Source organism: Bombina bombina, chromosome 3, assembly GCF_027579735.1.
Source record: "Bombina bombina isolate aBomBom1 chromosome 3, aBomBom1.pri, whole genome shotgun sequence".
Classification (NCBI taxonomy): domain Eukaryota; kingdom Metazoa; phylum Chordata; class Amphibia; order Anura; family Bombinatoridae; genus Bombina; species Bombina bombina.
Genome location: NC_069501.1, coordinates 1295597605 through 1295618574, shown reverse-complemented (window position 1 = coordinate 1295618574; position 20970 = coordinate 1295597605). Strand labels below are relative to the sequence as shown.

Here is a 20970-nt window from a genome sequence, read left to right as displayed (position 1 = left end):
ATTATTCTTATGCTGCAGTAAAAAGGTACCTCTGCCCCAAGTGACCGTGGATATGATAGAGTCCAGTCCTGGACCGAAAAGAACCTTCCCCTTAATGGAAGGGAAAGTAATCTAGATTATGAAGTCATGTCAGCAGATCAAGACTTCAACAATAGAACCCATTGGGCTTGAACAGAAAAGTCTGATGTCTTGGCATTCAAGCAGATAATCTGCAGGTTTGCATCACAAATAAACCAATTAGCTACTCTCAAATCCTTAATTCTTTCCTGGATTTCATCAAGGGGAGTTTCCACCCCGATCATCTCCGACAGAGAGTCAGACAAATAGGTAGCGTCTTCAGCCGCCGCAGCAACCGCTGCTGTAGGCTGAAATAAAAATCCTGTGTGCTTAAACATCTTTCTTAACAGAGTTTCTAGCTTCTTATTCATGGGCTCCTTAAACGACAAACTATCCTAAAGCGGGATAGTGGTGCACTTAGCAATCGAGGAGAGTAAGTGCTCTATACTAAATCTAAAGTCTGGTTCCTCCGCAGCCAGAGGCTTAGAGGCAGCCAATTCCAACCCAGAAAAAGCCTCCTCTGAAGTATCAGAGACATCTTCACCAGCGGATAATCTAGTATCAGATAAATCCAAAGTTGGTAGATGAACCCTGGGAAGGATAGAAATATTTAACCTTTTGCATCTGGAACATAATTGAGCAGGCGGATATACCGTAGCCTCCTCACAATAAAAACAGGTATTAGATTTGGGTAAAGAGGGAGTACCCTCTAACGCATCAGAGTCCTCCATAGCTTGCGCTTTTACGATGGACTACAGAAAAAAACAGAATTTATGTTTACCTGATAAATTTCTTTCTCCAACGGTGTGTCCGGTCCACGGCGTCATCCTTACTTGTGGATATTCTCTTCCCCAACAGGAAATGGCAAAGAGCCCAGCAAAGCTGGTCACATGATCCCTCCTAGGCTCCGCCTACCCCAGTCATTCGACCGACGTTAAGGAGGAATATTTGCATAGGAGAAACCATATGGTACCGTGGTGACTGTAGTTAAAGAAAATAAATTATCAGACCTGATTAAAAAACCAGGGCGGGCCGTGGACCGGACACACCGTTGGAGAAAGAAATTTATCAGGTAAACATAAATTCTGTTTTCTCCAACATAGGTGTGTCCGGTCCACGGCGTCATCCTTACTTGTGGGAACCAATACCAAAGCTTTAGGACACGGATGAAGGGAGGGAGCAAATCAGGTCACCTAAATGGAAGGCACCACGGCTTGCAAAACCTTTCTCCCAAAAATAGCCTCAGAAGAAGCAAAAGTATCAAACTTGTAAAATTTGGTAAAAGTGTGCAGTGAAGACCAAGTCGCTGCCCTACATATCTGATCAACAGAAGCCTCGTTCTTGAAGGCCCATGTGGAAGCCACAGCCCTAGTGGAATGAGCTGTGATTCTTTCGGGAGGCTGCCGTCCGGCAGTCTCGTAAGCCAATCTGATGATGCTTTTAATCCAAAAAGAGAGAGAGGTAGAAGTTGCCTTTTGACCTCTCCTTTTACCTGAATAAACAACAAACAAGGAAGATGTTTGTCTAAAATCCTTTGTAGCATCTAAATAGAATTTTAGAGCGCGAACAACATCCAAATTGTGCAACAAACGTTCCTTCTTTGAAACTGGTTTCGGACACAGAGAAGGTACGATAATCTCCTGGTTAATGTTTTTGTTAGAAACAACTTTTGGAAGAAAACCAGGTTTAGTACGTAAAACCACCTTATCTGCATGGAACACCAGATAAGGAGAAGAACACTGCAGAGCAGATAATTCTGAAACTCTTCTAGCAGAAGAAATTGCAACTAAAAACAAAACTTTCCAAGATAATAACTTAATATCAACGGAATGTAAGGGTTCAAACGGAACCCCCTGAAGAACTGAAAGAACTAAATTGAGACTCCAAGAAGGAGTCAAAGGTTTGTAAACAGGCTTGATTCTAACCAAAGCCTGAACAAAGGCTTGAACATCTGGCACAGCTGCCAGCTTTTTGTGAAGTAACACCGACAAGGCAGAAATCTGTCCCTTCAGGGAACTTGCAGATAATCCTTTTTCCAATCCTTCTTGAAGGAAGGATAGAATCCTAGGAATCTTAACCTTGTCCCAAGGGAATCCTTTAGATTCACACCAACAGATATATTTTTTCCAAATTTTGTGGTAAATCCTTCTAGTTACAGGCTTTCTGGCCTGAACAAGAGTATCGATAACAGAATCTGAGAATCCTCGCTTCGATAAAATCAAGCGTTCAATCTCCAAGCAGTCAGCTGGAGTGAAACCAGATTCGGATGTTCGAACGGACCCTGAACAAGAAGGTCTCGTCTCAAAGGTAGCTTCCAAGGTGGAGCCGATGACATATTCACCAGATCTGCATACCAAGTCCTGCGTGGCCACGCAGGAGCTATCAAGATCACCGACGCCCTCTCCTGATTGATCCTGGCTACCAGCCTGGGGATGAGAGGAAATGGCGGGAACACATAAGCTAGTTTGAAGGTCCAAGGTGCTACTAGTGCATCCACTAGAGCCGCCTTGGGATCCCTGGATCTGGCCCCGTAGCAAGGAACTTTGAAGTTCTGACGAGAGGCCATCAGATCCATGTCTGGAATGCCCCACAGGTGAGTGACTTGGGCAAAGATTTCCGGATGGAGTTCCCACTCCCCCGGATGCAATGTCTGACGACTCAGAAAATCCGCTTCCCAATTTTCCACTCCTGGGATGTGGATAGCAGACAGGTGGCAGGAGTGAGACTCCGCCCATAGAATGATTTTGGTCACTTCTTCCATCGCTAGGGAACTCCTTGTTCCCCCCTGATGGTTGATGTACGCAACAGTTGTCATGTTGTCTGATTGAAACCGTATGAACTTGGTCCTCGCTAGCTGAGGCCAAGCCTTGAGAGCATTGAATATCGCTCTCAGTTCCAGAATATTTATCGGTAGAAGAGATTCTTCCCGAGACCAAAGACCCTGAGCTTTCAGGGATCCCCAGACCGCGCCCCAGCCCATCAGACTGGCGTCGGTCGTGACAATGACCCACTCTGGTCTGCGGAATGTCATCCCTTGTGACAGGTTGTCCAGGGACAGCCACCAACGGAGTGAGTCTCTGGTCCTCTGATTTACTTGTATCTTCGGAGACAAGTCTGTATAGTCCCCATTCCACTGACTGAGCATGCACAGTTGTAATGGTCTTAGATGAATGCGCGCAAAAGGAACTATGTCCATTGCCGCTACCATCAACCCGATCACTTCCATGCACTGAGCTATGGAAGGAAGAGGAACGGAATGAAGTATCCGACAAGAGTCTAGAAGTTTTGTTTTTCTGACCTCTGTCAGAAAAATCCTCATTTCTAAGGAGTCTATAATTGTTCCCAAGAAGGGAACCCTTGTTGACGGGGATAGAGAACTCTTTTCCACGTTCACTTTCCATCCGTGAGATCTGAGAAAGGCCAGGACGATGTCCGTGTGAGCCTTTGCTTGAGGAAGGGACGACGCTTGAATCAGAATGTCGTCCAAGTAAGGTACTACCGCAACGCCCCTTGGTCGTAGCACAGCTAGAAGGGACCCTAGTACCTTTGTGAAAATCCTTGGAGCAGTGGCTAATCCGAAAGGAAGCGCCACGAACTGGTAATGTTTGTCCAGGAATGCGAACCTTAGGAACCGATGATGTTCCTTGTGGATAGGAATATGTAGATACGCATCCTTTAAATCCACCGTGGTCATGAATTGACCTTCCTGGATGGAAGGAAGAATAGTTCGAATGGTTTCCATCTTGAACGATGGAACCTTGAGAAACTTGTTTAAGATCTTGAGATCTAAGATTGGTCTGAACGTTCCCTCTTTTTTGGGAACTATGAACAGATTGGAGTAGAACCCCATCCCTTGTTCTCTTAATGGAACTGGATGAATCACTCCCATTTTTAACAGGTCTTCTACACAATGTAAGAACGCCTGTCTTTTTATGTGGTCTGAAGACAACTGAGACCTGTGGAACCTCCCCCTTGGGGGAAGTCCCTTGAATTCCAGAAGATAACCTTGGGAGACTATTTCTAGCGCCCAAGGATCCAGAACATCTCTTGCCCAAGCCTGAGCGAAGAGAGAGAGTCTGCCCCCCACCAGATCCGGTCCCGGATCGGGGGCCAACAGTTCATGCTGTCTTGGTAGCAGTGGCAGGTTTCTTGGCCTGCTTTCCCTTGTTCCAGCCTTGCATTGGTCTCCAAGCTGGCTTGGCTTGAGAAGTATTACCCTCTTGCTTAGAGGACGTAGCATGTTGGGCTGGTCCGTTTTTACGAAAGGGACGAAAATTAGGTCTATTTTTTGCCTTGAAAGGCCGATCCTGAGGAAGGGCGTGGCCCTTACCCCCAGTGATATCAGAGATAATCTCTTTCAAGTCAGGGCCAAACAGCGTTTTCCCCTTGAAAGGAATGTTTAGTAGCTTGTTCTTGGAAGACGCATCAGCCGACCAAGATTTCAACCAAAGCGCTCTGCGCGCCACAACAGCAAACCCAGAATTCTTAGCCGCTAACCTAGCCAATTGCAAAGTGGCGTCTAGGGTGAAAGAATTAGCCAATTTGAGAGCATTGATTCTGTCCATAATCTCCTCATAAGGAGGAGAATCACTATCGAGCGTCTTTATCAGCCCATCGAACCAGAAACATGCGGCTGTAGCGACAGGGACAATGCATGAAATTGGTTGTAGAAGGTAACCCTGCTGAACAAACATCTTTTTAAGCAAACCTTCTAATTTTTTATCCATAGGATCTTTGAAAGCACAACTATCCTCTATGGGTATAGTGGTGCGTTTGTTTAAAGTGGAAACCGCTCCCTCGACCTTGGGGACTGTCTGCCATAAGTCCTTTCTGGGGTCGACCATAGGAAACAATTTTTTAAATATGGGGGGAGGGACGAAAGGAATACCGGGCCTTTCCCATTCTTTATTAACAATGTCCGCCACCCGCTTGGGTATAGGAAAAGCTTCTGGGAGCCCCGGCACCTCTAGGAACTTGTCCATTTTACATAGTTTCTCTGGGATGACCAACTTTTCACAATCATCCAGAGTGGATAATACCTCCTTAAGCAGAATGCGGAGATGTTCCAACTTAAATTTAAATGCAATCACATCAGGTTCAGCCTGTTGAGAAATGTTCCCTGAATCAGTAATTTCTCCCTCAGACAAAACCTCCCTGGCCCCATCAGACTGGGTTAGGGGCCCTTCAGAGATATTAATATCAGCGTCGTCATGCTCTTCAGTATCTAAAACAGAGCAGCCACGCTTACGCTGACAAGGGTTCATCTTGGCTAAAATGTTTTTGACAGAATTATCCATTACAGCCGTTAATTGTTGCATAGTAAGGAGTATTGGCGCGCTAGATGTACTAGGGGCCTCCTGAGTGGGCAAGACTCGTGTAGACGAAGGAGGGAATGATGCAGTACCATGCTTACTCCCCTCACTTGAGGAATCATCTTGGGCATCATTGTCATTATCACATAAATCACATTTATTTAAATGAATAGGAATTCTGGCTTCCCCACATTCAGAACACAGTCTATCTGGTAGTTCAGACATGTTAAACAGGCATAAACTTGATAACAAAGTACAAAAACGTTTTAAAATAAAACCGTTACTGTCACTTTAAATTTTAAACTGAACACACTTTATTACTGCAATTGCGAAAAAACATGAAGGAATTGTTCAAAATTCACCAAATTTTCACCACAGTGTCTTAAAGCCTTAAAAGTATTGCACACCAAATTTGGAAGCTTTAACCCTTAAAATAACGGAACCGGAGCCGTTTTAAACTTTAACCCCTTTACAGTCCCTGGTATCTGCTTTGCTGAGACCCAACCAAGCCCAAAGGGGAATACGATACCAAATGACGCCTTCAGCAAGTCTTTTCTAAGTATCAGAGCTCCTCTCACATGCGACTGCATGCCATGCCTCTCAAAAACAAGTGCGCCACACCGGCGCGAAAATGAGGCTCTGCTTAAGCTTTGGGAAAGCCCCTAAGAAATAAGGTGTCTAATACAGTGCCTGCCGATATTATTATATCAAAATACCCAGATAAAATGATTCCTCAAGGCTAAATATGTGTTAATAATGAATCGATTTAGCCCAGAAACAGTCTACAGTCTTAATAAGCCCTTGTGAAGCCCTTATTTATGATCGTAATAAACATGGCTTACCGGATCCCATAGGGAAAATGACAGCTTCCAGCATTACATCGTCTTGTTAGAATGTGTCATACCTCAAGCAGCAAGAGACTGCACACTGTTCCCCCAACTGAAGTTAATTGCTCTCAACAGTCCTGTGTGGAACAGCCATGGATTTTAGTTACGGTTGCTAAAATCATTTTCCTCATACAAACAGAAATCTTCATCTCTTTTCTGTTTCTGAGTAAATAGTACATACCAGCACTATTTCAAAATAACAAACTCTTGATTGAATAATAAAAACTACAGTTAAACACTAAAAAACTCTAAGCCATCTCCGTGGAGATGTTGCCTGTACAACGGCAAAGAGAATGACTGGAGTAGGCGGAGCCTAGGAGGGATCATGTGACCAGCTTTGCTGGGCTCTTTGCCATTTCCTGTTGGGGAAGAGAATATCCACAAGTAAGGATGACGCCGTGGACCGGACACACCTATGTTGGAGAAATAAACGGCACCTTTATACCCCCAATGACCGGGGCACTCACCACCTCCTATGATCTAGGCCCCACTGAGAAACCGCTTTGTCTCCTGTAAACCGCACGGTCAGGAAAGAGGAAGTTAATGAGGCCACACCTGGTCACATGGAGTGGCATGCAGTACCGCCCCTGCTGCAGGAAGAAAAACGCGCCAAACTGACAGGCTGCACAGTTATCCAAAACGAAAGTAAAACCTGAATGTTCCTTCATCTGCCAGAGCCTCATCTCATACATGCCGCAGCATAAAACATAACAAAGCAAATCATGTATAAATCCCCCCTGTTCAATAACCCCCTTCCTGAGATATTAACCCTTGATTCCATACAGAAAAAGGAGTCACACTGTGACCCTGTCTTCTTACGTTATCATATAAGATAAAATGAAACGATCTTACCGGAATCATCGCCGTGGAACAGACACAGCCTCTCAAGTTTGACAGTCTTGTAGCATTGCACCCGATATGGACTTCAGTGATAGAAGCAGGCAGTAAAACTTGTCAACACTGATTGCTTAGGAGTTATTAATACGAGTCAGGGTGGCTTTGCAGAAAGACTCTCCCTACATCTCCAAGACCCTAACATTCGTCAATGCTCTCACTGAGAGGCTGACAAGACTACTTAAAACTCCAGTCCCATAGCGAAGAGTACTACCCTCCATAAGAGACTACTCCGAATCTTCCCAACACTTCTCTGCCAACCTCCTGTGATGAAAGGCAAAGAATGACTGGGGGATGAGGGGAGTGTGGGAGTTATTTAAGCCTTAGGCTGGGGTGTCTTTGCCTCCTCCTGGTGCCCAGTTTCTGTATTCCGAGAAGCTGTGGAATCTCCTCATATTAAGATGGAAACACTTTATACTAACGTAATGACCGTGTACAACACTGCTACATATCTGTACCTTGTTGTCTTTATAGGTACCAGCTAGTTATATTGTCTGTTCTCACTGGCTGGCGAGTACCAGTTTCCTCTCTCTCTCTGTACTTGGTAGGTACCAGCTAGTTATATTGGCTGCTCTCACTGGCTAGTGAGTACCAGTTTCCTCTCTCTCTGTACTTGGTAGGTACCAGCTAGTTATATTGTCTGCTCTCACTGGCTGAGTACCAGTTCCCTCTCTCTCTGTACTTGGTAGGTACCAGCTAGTTATATTGTCTGCTCTCACTGGCTGGTGAGTACCAGTTTCCTCTCTCTCTGTACTTGGTAGGTACCAGCTAGTTATATTGTCTGCTCTCACTGGCTGGTGAGTACCAGTTTCCTCTCTCTCTGTACTTGGTAGGTACCAGCTAGTTATATGGTCTGCTCTCACTGGCTGGTGAGTCCCAGTCTCCTTTATCCCTCTGTGTCTGGTAGGTACCAGCTAGTTATATTGCCTGCTCTCACTGCCTGGTGGGTACCAGTTTGCCTCTGTTTGCACTGCTGAAATGAAGCAATACTTAAATGGTGCGGTGCATTAACAACAACAATATGTAAAATCATACAGTGGCACTGTGCCGTGTGTAGTGCTGCAATAACACTGTGTAACCTGTAGTGCTGTAATGTCACTGTGTGTAACCTGTAGTGCTGTAATGTCACTGTGTAACCTGTAGTGCTGTAATGTCACTGTGTGTAACCTGTAGTGCTGTAATGTCACTGTGTGTAACCTGTAGTGCTGCAATGTCACTGTGTGTAACCTGTAGTGCTGCAATGTCACTGTGTGTAACCTGTAGTGCTGCAATGACACTGTGTGTAACCTGTAGTGCTGCAATGACACTGTGTGTAACCTGTAGTGCTGCAATGACACTGTGTGTAACCTGTAGTGCTGCAATGACACTGTGTGTAACCTGTAGTGCTGCAATGACACTGTGTGTAACCTGTAGTGCTGCAACGACACTGTGTGTAACCTGCAGTGCTGCAATGACACTGTGTGTAACCTGTAGTGCTGCAACGACACTGTGTGTAACCTGTAGTGCTGCAACGACACTGTGTGTAACCTGTAGTGCTGTAACGTCACTGTGTGTAACCTGTAGTGCTGCAATGACACTGTGTGTAACCTGTAGTGCTGCAATGACACTGTGTGTAACCTGTAGTGCTGCAATGACACTGTGTGTAACCTGTAGTGATGTAACGTCACTGTGTGTAACCTGTAGTACTGTAACGTCACTGTGTGTAACCTGTAGTACTGTAATGTCACTGTGTGTAACCTGTAGTACTGTAACGTCACTGTGTGTAACCTGTAGTGATGTAACGTCACTGTGTGTAACCTGTAGTGCTGTAACGTCACTGTGTGTAACCTGTAGTACTGTAACGTCACTGTGTGTAACCTGTAGTACTGCAATGTCACTGTGTGTAACCTGTAGTACTGTAATGTCACTGTGTGTAACCTGTAGTGATGTAACGTCACTGTGTGTAACCTGTAGTGCTGTAATGTCACTGTGTGTAACCTGTAGTGATGTAACGTCACTGTGTGTAACCTGTAGTGCTGTAATGTCACTGTGTGTAACCTGTAGTGATGTAACGTCACTGTGTGTAACCTGTAGTGCTGTAATGTCACTGTGTGTAACCTGTAGTGATGTAACGTCACTGTGTGTAACCTGTAGTGATGTAACGTCACTGTGTGTAACCTGTAGTGATGTAACGTCACTGTGTGTAACCTGTAGTGATGTAACGTCACTGTGTGTAACCTGTAGTGATGTAACGTCACTGTGTGTAACCTGTAGTGATGTAATGTCACAGTGTGTAACCTGTAGTGCTGCAACGACACTGTGTGTAACCTGTAGTACTGTAATGTCACTGTGTGTAGCCTGTAGTGATGTAACGTCACTGTGTGTAACCTGTAGTGATGTAACGTCACTGTGTGTAACCTGTAGTGATGTAACGTCACTGTGTGTAACCTGTAGTGATGTAACATCACTGTGTGTAACCTGTAGTGCTGTAACGTCACTGTGTGTAACCTGTAGTACTGTAACGTCACTGTGTGTAACCTGTAGTGCTGTAAAGTCACTGTGTGTAACCTGTAGTACTGTAATGTCACTGTGTGTAACCTGTAGTACTGTAACGTCACTGTGTGTAACCTGTAGTGCTGTAATGTCACTGTGTGTAACCTGTAGTACTGTAATGTCACTGTGTGTAACCTGTAGTACTGTAACGTCACTGTGTGTAACCTGTAGTACTGTAATGTCACTGTGTGTAACCTGTAGTACTGTAATGTCACTGTGTGTAACCTGTAGTGATGTAACGTCACTGTGTGTAACCTGTAGTGCTGTAATGTCACTGTGTGTAACCTGTAGTGATGTAACGTCACTGTGTGTAACCTGTAGTGCTGTAACGTCACTGTGTGTAACCTGTAGTACTGTAACGTCACTGTGTGTAACCTGTAGTACTGTAATGTCACTGTGTGTAACCTGTAGTACTGTAACGTCACTGTGTGTAACCTGTAGTACTGTAACGTCACTGTGTGTAACCTGTAGTACTGTAATGTCACTGTGTGTAACCTGTAGTACTGTAACGTCACTGTGTGTAACCTGTAGTGATGTAACGTCACTGTGTGTAAACCTGTAGTGATGTAACGTCACTGTGTGTAACCTGTAGTGATGTAACGTCACTGTGTGTAACCTGTAGTGATGTAACATCACTGTGTGTAACCTGTAGTGCTGTAACGTCACTGTGTGTAACCTGTAGTACTGTAACGTCACTGTGTGTAACCTGTAGTGCTGTAAAGTCACTGTGTGTAACCTGTAGTACTGTAATGTCACTGTGTGTAACCTGTAGTACTGTAACGTCACTGTGTGTAACCTGTAGTGCTGTAATGTCACTGTGTGTAACCTGTAGTACTGTAATGTCACTGTGTGTAACCTGTAGTACTGTAACGTCACTGTGTGTAACCTGTAGTACTGTAATGTCACTGTGTGTAACCTGTAGTACTGTAATGTCACTGTGTGTAACCTGTAGTGATGTAACGTCACTGTGTGTAACCTGTAGTGCTGTAATGTCACTGTGTGTAACCTGTAGTGATGTAACGTCACTGTGTGTAACCTGTAGTGCTGTAACGTCACTGTGTGTAACCTGTAGTACTGTAATGTCACTGTGTGTAACCTGTAGTACTGTAACGTCACTGTGTGTAACCTGTAGTACTGTAACGTCACTGTGTGTAACCTGTAGTACTGTAACGTCACTGTGTGTAACCTGTAGTACTGTAACGTCACTGTGTGTAACCTGTAGTACTGTAATGTCACTGTGTGTAACCTGTAGTACTGTAACGTCACTGTGTGTAACCTGTAGTGATGTAACGTCACTGTGTGTAACCTGTAGTGCTGTAACGTCACTGTGTGTAACCTGTAGTACTGTAACGTCACTGTGTGTAACCTGTAGTACTGTAATGTCACTGTGTGTAACCTGTAGTACTGTAACGTCACTGTGTGTAACCTGTAGTGCTGTAATGTCACTGTGTGTAACCTGTAGTGATGTAACGTCACTGTGTGTAACCTGTAGTGATGTAACGTCACTGTGTGTAACCTGTAGTGCTGTAATGTCACTGTGTGTAGCCTGTAGTGATGTAACGTCACTGTGTGTAACCTGTAGTGCTGCAACGACACTGTGTGTAACCTGTAGTGATGTAACGTCACTGTGTGTAGCCTGTAGTGATGTAACGTCACTGTGTGTAACCTGTAGTGCTGCAACGACACTGTGTGTAACCTGTAGTACTGTAACGTCACTGTGTGTAGCCTGTAGTGATGTAACGTCACTGTGTGTAACCTGTAGTGATGTAACGTCACTGTGTGTAACCTGTAGTGATGTAACGTCACTGTGTGTAACCTGTAGTGATGTAACGTCACTGTGTGTAACCTGTAGTGATGTAACGTCACTGTGTGTAACCTGTAGTGCTGTAACGTCACTGTGTGTAACCTGTAGTGCTGTAACGTCACTGTGTGTAACCTGTAGTGCTGTAACGTCACTGTGTGTAACCTGTAGTACTGTAACGTCACTGTGTGTAGCCTGTAGTGCTGTAAAGTCACTGTGTGTAACCTGTAGTACTGTAACGTCACTGTGTGTAGCCTGTAGTGCTGTAATGTCACTGTGTGTAACCTGTAGTACTGTAATGTCACTGTGTGTAACCTGTAGTGATGTAATGTCACTGTGTGTAACCTGTAGTACTGTAACGTCACTGTGTGTAGCCTGTAGTGCTGTAATGTCACTGTGTGTAACCTGTAGTGCTGTAATGTCACTGTGAGTAACCTGCAGTGCTTACTCACCATCAGACACAACAGTCTCACACGTCCCCAGCTGATCCCTGAGGATCTGGTTTTGCTGAATAATCTGATGCTTCCTCTGCACAACAGGTGGGAAATCTACCTCCCAAACACACAGATCCGTCGCACAGGAGGCCTCACCTCGCAAGCGGAAGTACAGAGAGTCATACCCACAACCCAGAGATATGATCTGCAAAAAAACAGAATTTATGTTTACCTGATAAATTACTTTCTCCAACGGTGTGTCCGGTCCACGGCGTCATCCTTACTTGTGGGATATTCTCTTCCCCAACAGGAAATGGCAAAGAGCCCAGCAAAGCTGGTCACATGATCCCTCCTAGGCTCCGCCTACCCCAGTCATTCGACCGACGTTAAGGAGGAATATTTGCATAGGAGAAACCATATGTTACCGTGGTGACTGTAGTTAAAGAAAATAAATTATCAGACCTGATTAAAAAAAAAAAACCAGGGCGGGCCGTGGACCGGACACACCGTTGGAGAAAGTAATTTATCAGGTAAACATAAATTCTGTTTTCTCCAACATAGGTGTGTCCGGTCCACGGCGTCATCCTTACTTGTGGGAACCAATACCAAAGCTTTAGGACACGGATGAAGGGAGGGAGCAAATCAGGTCACCTAAATGGAAGGCACCACGGCTTGCAAAACCTTTCTCCCAAAAATAGCCTCAGAAGAAGCAAAAGTATCAAATTTGTAAAATTTAGAAAAAGTGTGCAGTGAAGACCAAGTCGCTGCCTTACATATCTGATCAACAGAAGCCTCGTTCTTGAAGGCCCATGTGGAAGCCACAGCCCTAGTGGAGTGAGCTGTGATTCTTTCAGGAGGCTGCCGTCCGGCAGTCTCATAAGCCAATCGGATAATGCTTTTAATCCAGAAGGAGAGAGAGGTAGAAGTTGCTTTTTGACCTCTCCGTTTACCAGAATAAACAACAAACAAAGACAAAGTTTGTCTGAAATCCTTAGTAGCTGCTAAGTAAAATTTGAGAGCACGAACTACATCCAAGTTGTGCAACAAACGTTCCTTCTTTGAAACTGGATTAGGACACAAAGAAGGCACAACTATCTCCTGGTTAATGTTTTTGTTAGAAACAACTTTTGGAAGAAAACCAGGTTTAGTACGCAAAACCACCTTATCTGCATGGAACACCAGATAAGGAGAAGAACACTGCAGAGCAGATAATTCTGAAACTCTTCTAGCAGAAGAAATTGCAACCAAAAACAAAACTTTCCAAGATAATAACTTAATATCAACGGAATGTAAGGGTTCAAACGGAACCCCCTGAAGAACTGAAAGAACTAGGTTGAGACTCCAAGGAGGAGTCAAAATTTTGTAAACAGGCTTGATTCTAACCAGAGCCTGAACAAAGGCTAGAACATCTGGCACAGCTGCCAGCTTTTTGTGAAGTAACACAGACAAGGCAGAAATCTGTCCCATCAAGGAACTTGCAGATAATCCTTTTTCCAATCCTTCTCGAAGGAAGGATAGACTCTTAGGAATCTTAACCTTGTCCCAAGGGAATCCTGCAGATTCACACCAACAGATATACCAAATTATGTGGTAATTTTTCTGGTTACAGGCTTTCAGGCCTGAACAAGAGTATTAATAACAGAATCTGAGAACCCTCGCTTTGATAAGATCAAGCGTTCAATCTCCAAGCAGTCAGCTGGAGTGGGTCGAACGGACCTAGAACAAGAAGGTCTCGTCTCAAAGGTAGCTTCCATGGTGGAGCCGATGACATATTCACCAGATCTGCATACCAAGTCCTGCGTGGCCACGCAGGAGCTATCAAAATCACCGACGCCCTCTCCTGATTGATCCTGGCTACCAGCCTGGGGATGAGAGGAAACGGCGGGAACACATAAGCTAGTTTGAAGGTCCAAGGTGCTACTAGTGTATCCACTAGAGCCGCCTTGGGATCCCTGGATCTGTACCCGTAGTAAGGAACTCTGAAGTTCTGACGAGAGGCCATCAGATCCATGTCTGGAATGCCCCACGGTTGAGTGACTTGGGCAAAGATTTCCGGATGGAGTTCCCACTCCCCCGGATGCAATGTCTGACGACTCAGAAAATCCGCTTCCCAATTTTCCACTCCTGGGATGTGGATAGCAGACAGGTGGCAGGAGTGAGACTCCGCCCATAGAATGATTTTGGTCACTTCTTCCATCGCTAGGGAACTCCTTGTTCCCCCCTGATGGTTGATGTATGAACTTGGCCCTCGCTAGCTGAGGCCAAGCTTTGAGAGCATTGAATATCGCTCTCAGTTCCAGAATATTTATCGGTAGAAGAGATTCTACCCGAGACCAAAGACCCTGAGCTTTCAGGGATCCCCAGACCGCGCCCCAGCCCATCAGACTGGCGTCGGTCGTGACAATGACCCACTCTGGTCTGCGGAAGGTCATCCCTTGTGACAGGTTGTCCAGGGACAGCCACCAACGGAATGAGTCTCTGGTCCTCTGATTTACTTGTATCTTCGGAGACAAGTCTGAATAGTCCCCATTCCACTGACTGAGCAAGAACAGTTGTAATGGTCTTAGATGAATGCGCACAAAAGGAACTATGTCCATTGCCGCTACCATCAAACCTATCACTTCCATGCACTGCGCTATGGAAGGAAGAGGAACGGAATGAAGTATCCGACAAGAGTCTAGAAGTTTTGTTTTTCTGGCTTCTGTCAGAAAAATCCTCATTTCTAAGGAGTCTATTATAGTTCCCAAGAAGGGAACCCTCGTTGACGGAGATAGAGAACTCTTTTCCACGTTCACTTTCCATCCGTGAGATCTGAGAAAGGCCAGGACAATGTCCGTGTGAGCCTTTACTTGAGGAAGGGACGACGCTCGAATCAGAATGTTGTCCAAGTAAGGTACTACAGCAATGCCCCTTGGTCTTAGCACCGCCAGAAGGGACCCTAGTACCTATGAGAAAATCCTAGGAGCAGTGGCTAATCCGAAAGAAAACGCCACGAACTGGAAATGCTTGTCCAGGAATGCAAACCTTAGGAACCGATGATGTTCCTTGTGGATAGGAATATGTAGATACGCATCCTTGAAATCCACCTTGGTCATGAATTGACCTTCCTGGATGGAAGGAAGAAGTGTTCGAATGGTTTCCATCTTGAACGATGGAACCTTGAGAAACTTGTTCAAGATCTTGAGATCTAAGATTGGTCTGAACGTTCCCTCTTTTTTGGGAACTATGAACAGATTGGAGTAGAACCCCATCCCTTGTTCTCCTAATGGAACAGGATGAATCACTCCCATTTTTAGCAGGTCTTCTACCCAATGTAAGAATGCCTGTCTTCTTATGTGGTCTGAAGACAACTGAGACCTGTGGAACCTCCCCCTTGGAGGAAGCCCCTTGAACTCCAGAGAATAACCTTGGGAGACTATTTCTAGCGCCCAAGGATCCAGAACATCTCTTGCCCCAGCCTGAGCGAAGAGAGAGAGTCTGCCCCCCACCAGATCCGGTCCCGGATCGGGGGCCCGCATTTCATGCTGTCTTGGTAGCAGTGGCAGGTTTCCTGGCCTGCTTTCCTTGTTCCAGCCTTGCATAGGTCTCCAGGCTGGATTGGCTTGAGAAGTATTACCTTCCTGCTTAGAGGACGTAGCCCTTGGGGCTGATCCGTTTCTGCGAAAGGGACGAAACTTAGGTTTATTTTTGGTCTTGAAAAGACCTATCCTGAGGAAGGGCGTGGCCCTTGCCCCCAGTGATATCAGAGATAATCTCTTTCAAGTCAGGGCCAAAGAGTGTTTTCCCCTTGAAAGGAATGTCAAGCAATTTGTTCTTGGAAGACGCATCCGCTGCCCAAGATTTTAACCAAAGCGCTCTGCGCCACAATAGCAAACCCAGAATTTTTTCGCCGCTAACCTAGCCAATTGCAAGGTGGCGTCTAGGGTGAAAGAATTAGCCAATTTAAGAGCACGAATTCTGTCCATAATCTCCTCATAAGAAGAAGAATTACTAATAATCGCCTTTCCTAGCTCATCAAACTAGAAACACGCGGCTGCAGTGACAGGGACAATGCATGCAATTGGTTGTAGAAGGGAACCTTGCTGAACAAACATCTTTAGCAGACCTTCTAATTTTTTATCCATAGGATCTTGGAAAGCACAACTATCTTCTATGGGTATAGTGGCGCGCTTGTGTAGAGTAGAAACCGCCCCCTCGACCTTGGGGACTGTCTGCCATCAGTCCTTTCTGGGGTCGACTATAGGAAAACAATTTTATAAATATGGGGGGAGGTACTAAAGGTATACCGGGCCTGTCCCATTCTTTACTAACAATGTACGCCACCCGCTTGGATATAGGAAAGCTTCGGGGGGCCCCGGGGCCTCTAAGAACTTTCCATTTTACATCGTGGTTCTGGAATGACCAGATAATCACAATCATCCAAATTGGATAACACCTCCTTAAGCAGAGCGCGGAGATGTTCCAACTTAAATTTAAAAGTAATCACATCAGGTTCAGCTTGTTGAGAAATGTTTCCTGAATCTGAAATTTCTCCCTCAGACAAAACCTCCCTGGCCCCCTCAGACTGGTGTAGGGGCCCTTCAGAAACCATATCATCAGCGTTCTCATGCTCTACAGAATTTTCTAAAACAGAGCAGTCGCGCTTTCGCTGATAAGTGGGCATATTGGCTAAAATGTTTTTGATAGAATTATCCATTACAGCCGTTAAATGTTGCATAGTAAGGAGTATTGGCGCACTAGATGTACTAGGGGCCTCCTGTATGGGCAAGACTGGTGTAGACGAAGGAGGGGATGATGCAGTACCATGCTTACTCCCCACACTTGAGGAATCATCTTGGGCATCATTTTTACTAAATTTTTTATGACATAAAATACATATAGTTAAATGAGAAGGAACCTTGGTTTCCCCACAGTCAGAACACAATCTATCTGGTAGTTCAGACATGTTAAACAGGCATAAACTTGATAACAAAGCACAAAAAACGTTTAAAAATAAAACCGTTACTGTCACTTTAAATTTTAAACTAAACACACTTTATTACTGCAATTGCGAAAAAGTATGAAGGAATTGTTCAAAATTCACCAAAATTTCACCACAGTGTCTTAAAGCCTTAAAAGTATTGCACACCAAATTTGGAAGCTTTAACCCTTAAAATAACGGAACCGGAGCCGTTTTTATATTTAACCCCTTTACAGTCCCTGGAATCTGCTTTGCTGAGACCCAACCAAGCCCAAAGGGGAATACGATACCAAATGATGCCTTCAGAAAGACTTTTCTATGTATCAGAGCTCCACACACATGCAGCTGCATGCCATGCTGTCCTCAAAAACAAGTGCGCCATACCGGCGCGAAAATGAGGCTCTGACTATGATTAGGGAAAGCCCCTAAAGAATAAGGTGTCAAAAACAGTGCCTGCCGATATAATCATATCAAAATACCCAGAATAAATGATTCCTCAAGGCTAAATATGTGTTAATAATGAATCGATTTAGCCCAGAAAAAGTCTACAGTCTTAATAAGCCCTTGTGAAGCCCTTATTTACTATCTTAATAAAAATGGCTTACCGGATCCCATAGGGAAAATGACAGCTTCCAGCATTACATCGTCTTGTTAGAATGTGTCATACCTCAAGCAGTAAGAGACTGCACACTGTTCCCCCAACTGAAGTTAATTGCTCTCAACAGTCCTGTGTGGAACAGCCATGGATTTTAGTTACGGTGCTAAAATCATTTTCCTCATACAAACAGAAATCTTCATCTCTTTTCTGTTTCTGAGTAAATAGTACATACCAGCACTATTTTAAAATAACAAACTCTTGATTGAATAATAAAAACTACAGTTAAACACTAAAAAACTCTAAGCCATCTCCGTGGAGATGTTGCCTGTACAACGGCAAAGAGAATGACTGGGGTAGGCGGAGCCTAGGAGGGATCATGTGACCAGCTTTGCTGGGCTCTTTGCCATTTCCTGTTGGGGAAGAGAATATCCCACAAGTAAGGATGACGCCGTGGACCGGACACACCTATGTTGGAGAAAACAGAACTGCAATAACAGACAAAAAGAAACAGTTCCAGCACACAGTTATGGTTAGAACACAGAGGAGACCGGTACCCACAGCAAGAAGAGAGGAGCACACTGACACGCACGCGCGCACACACACACACAGAGACTGACATGCACGCGCACACAGAGACTGGCCCGCGCAAACACTCAGAGACTGGCCCGCGCAAACACTCAGAGACTGGCCCGCGCAAACACTCAGAGACTGGCCCGCGCAAACAATCAGAGACTGGCCCGCGCAAACAATCAGAGACTGGCCCGCGCAAACAATCAGAGACTGGCCCGCGCAAACACACAGAGACTGGCCCGCGCAAACACACAGAGACTGGCCCGCGCAAACACACAGAGACTGGCCCGCGCAAACACACAGAGACTGGCCCGCGCAAACACACAGAGACTGGCCCGCGCAAACACACAGAGACTGGCGCGCGCACCCGCACACACAGAGACTGACGCACGCGCCCGCACACACAGAGACTGACGCACGCGCCCGCACACACAGAGACTGACGCACGCGCCCGCACACACAGAGACTGACGCGTGCGCCCACACACACAGAGACTGACGCGTGCGCCCACACACACAGAGACTGACGCGTGCGCCCACACACAGACTGACGCGCGCACACACACACAGAGACCGCCACACACAGAGACAGTTATACAACCACTGATACAGACACATACCTGTTTGTGGTTGCAGCTTTTAATATCGTGAAGAAACTTTCCGATGCAGAAAGTAATGGCCTGAAAGCGAATGTAGTATCCCCTACAAGAGAGACAGAGCTAGATATGCAGATCGTGCTCATAATATTTATCATACAATTAAAAACAACAGAGAGACCCCAATAAAAAATAATGAGGTGCTGAGGGTAACCGCGTATTCTACCAGGGCCAAAATCACCTAGCGGCACATTATCTGTTACTTATAAAGCAGCACTTTACACATTACATGGAGACAAACTATGTGTTATTCAAGGTGTAATGGAACGTTACACACCCTACAATAATGTGCACAGAGAGCGCGCCAAGGCTTCCAATCTAAAGGAGGAGAAGTGCACAGAGAGCGCACCAAGGCTTCCAATCTAAAGGGGTACAGCACAGAGAGAGCGCTAACTCTTCCAATCTAAAGGAGGAGAAGTGCACAGAGAGAGCCAAGGCTTCCAATCTAAAGGAGGAGAAGTGCACAGAGAGAGCCAAGGCTTCCAATCTAAAGGAGGAGAACTGCACAGAGAGAGCCAAGGCTTCCAATCTAAAGGAGGAGAAGTGCACAGAGAGAGCGCCAAGGCTTCCAATCTAAAGGAGGAGTACTGCACAGAGAGAGCCAAGGCTTCCAATCTAAAGGAGGAGTACTGCACAGAGAGAGCCAAGGCTTCCAATCTAAAGGAGGAGAAGTGCACAGAGAGAGCCAAGGCTTCCAATCTAAAGGAGGAGAAGTGCACAGAGAGAGCGCCAAGGCTTCCAATCTAAAGAAGGAGAAGTGCACAGAGAGAGAGCCAAGGCTTCCAATCTAAAGAAGGAGAAGTGCACAGAGAAAGAGCCAAGGCTTCCAATCTAAAGGAGAAGTGCACAGAGAGAGCGCCAAGGTTTCCAATCTAAAGGAGGAGAAGTGCACAGAGAGAGCGCCAAGGTTTCCAATCTAAAGGAGGAGAAGTGCACAGAGAGAGCGCCAAGGTTTCCAATCTAAAGGAGGAGAAGTGCACAGAGAGCGCGCCAAGGCTTCCAATCTAAAGGAGGAGAAGTGCACAGAGAGCGCACCAAGGCTTCCAATCTAAAGGGGTACAGCACAGAGAGAGCGCTAACTCTTCCAATCTAAAGGAGGAGAAGTGCACAGAGAGAGCCAAGGCTTCCAATCTAAAGGAGGAGTACTGCACAGAGAGAGAGCCAAGGCTTCCAATCTAAAAGAGGAGAAGTGCACAGAGAAAGCCAAGGCTTCCAATCTAAAGGAGGAGAAGTGCACAGAGAGAGAGCCAAGGCTTCCAATCTAAAAGAGAAGTGCACAGAGAGAGAGCCAAGGCTTCCAATCTAAAGGAGGAGAAGTGCACAGAGAGCACGCCAAGGCTTCCAATCTAAAGGGGTACAGCACAGAGAGAGTGCTAACTCTTCCAATCTAAAGGAGGAGAAGTGCACAGAGAGAGCCAAGGCTTCCAATCTAAAAGAGGAGAAGTGCACAGAGAGAGAGAGCCAAGGCTTCCAATCTAAAGGAGGAGAAGTGCACAGAGAGAGCCAAGGCTTCCAATCTAAAGGAGGAGAAGTGCACAGAGAGAGAGCCAAGGCTTCCAATCTAAAAGAGAAGTGCACAGAGAGAGAGAGCCAAGGCTTCCAATCTAAAGGAGGAGTACTGCACAGAGAGAGCCAAGGCTTCCAATCTAAAGGAGGAGAAGTGCACAGAGAGAGAGCCAAGGCTTCCAATCTAAAGGAGAAGAAGTGCACAGAGAGAGCGCCAAGGCTTCCAATCTAAAGGAGGAGAAGTGCACAGAGAGAGAGCCAAGGCTTCCAATCTAAAGGAGAAGAAGTGCACAGAGAGAGAGCCAAGGCTTCCAATCTAAAGAAGGAGAAGTGCACAGAGAGAGAGCCAAGGCTTCCAATCTAAAGGAGAAGAAGTGCACAGAGAGAGAGCCAAGGCTTCCAATCTAAAGAAGGAGAAGAAGTGCACAGAGAGAGCGCCAAGGCTTCCAATCTAAAGGAGAAGTGCACAGAGAGAGCGCCAAGGCTTCCAATCTAAAGAAGGAGAAGTGCACAGAGAGAGAGCCAAGGCTTCCAATCTAAAGGAGGAGAAGTGCACTGAGAGAGAGCCAAGGCTTCCAATCTAAAGAAGGAGAAGTGCACAGAGAGAGAGCCAAGGCTTCCAATCTAAAGAAGAAGTGCACAGAGAGAGAGCCAAGGCTTCCAATCTAAAGGAGGAGAAGTGCAGAGAGAGAGCCAAGGCTTCCAATCTAAAGGAGAAGTGCACAGAGAGAGAGCCAAGGCTTCCAATCTAAAAGAAGTGCACA

The 20970-nt window shown here is 45.7% G+C and overlaps 1 protein-coding gene across 1 annotated transcript in view; it reads right to left on the bottom strand.

Moving 5' to 3' along the window:
- Positions 1-20970, bottom strand: part of LCMT2 (leucine carboxyl methyltransferase 2) — a 753265-nt gene that overhangs the window by 659387 nt on the left and 72908 nt on the right. The window contains exons 3-4 of the mRNA XM_053705698.1: positions 18665-18746; positions 11936-12122 (exon numbers count right to left, since the gene is read on the bottom strand). Of these exons, the coding sequence (XP_053561673.1) occupies positions 11936-12122; positions 18665-18746 (269 nt within the window). The remainder of the gene's footprint in view (positions 1-11935; positions 12123-18664; positions 18747-20970) is intronic.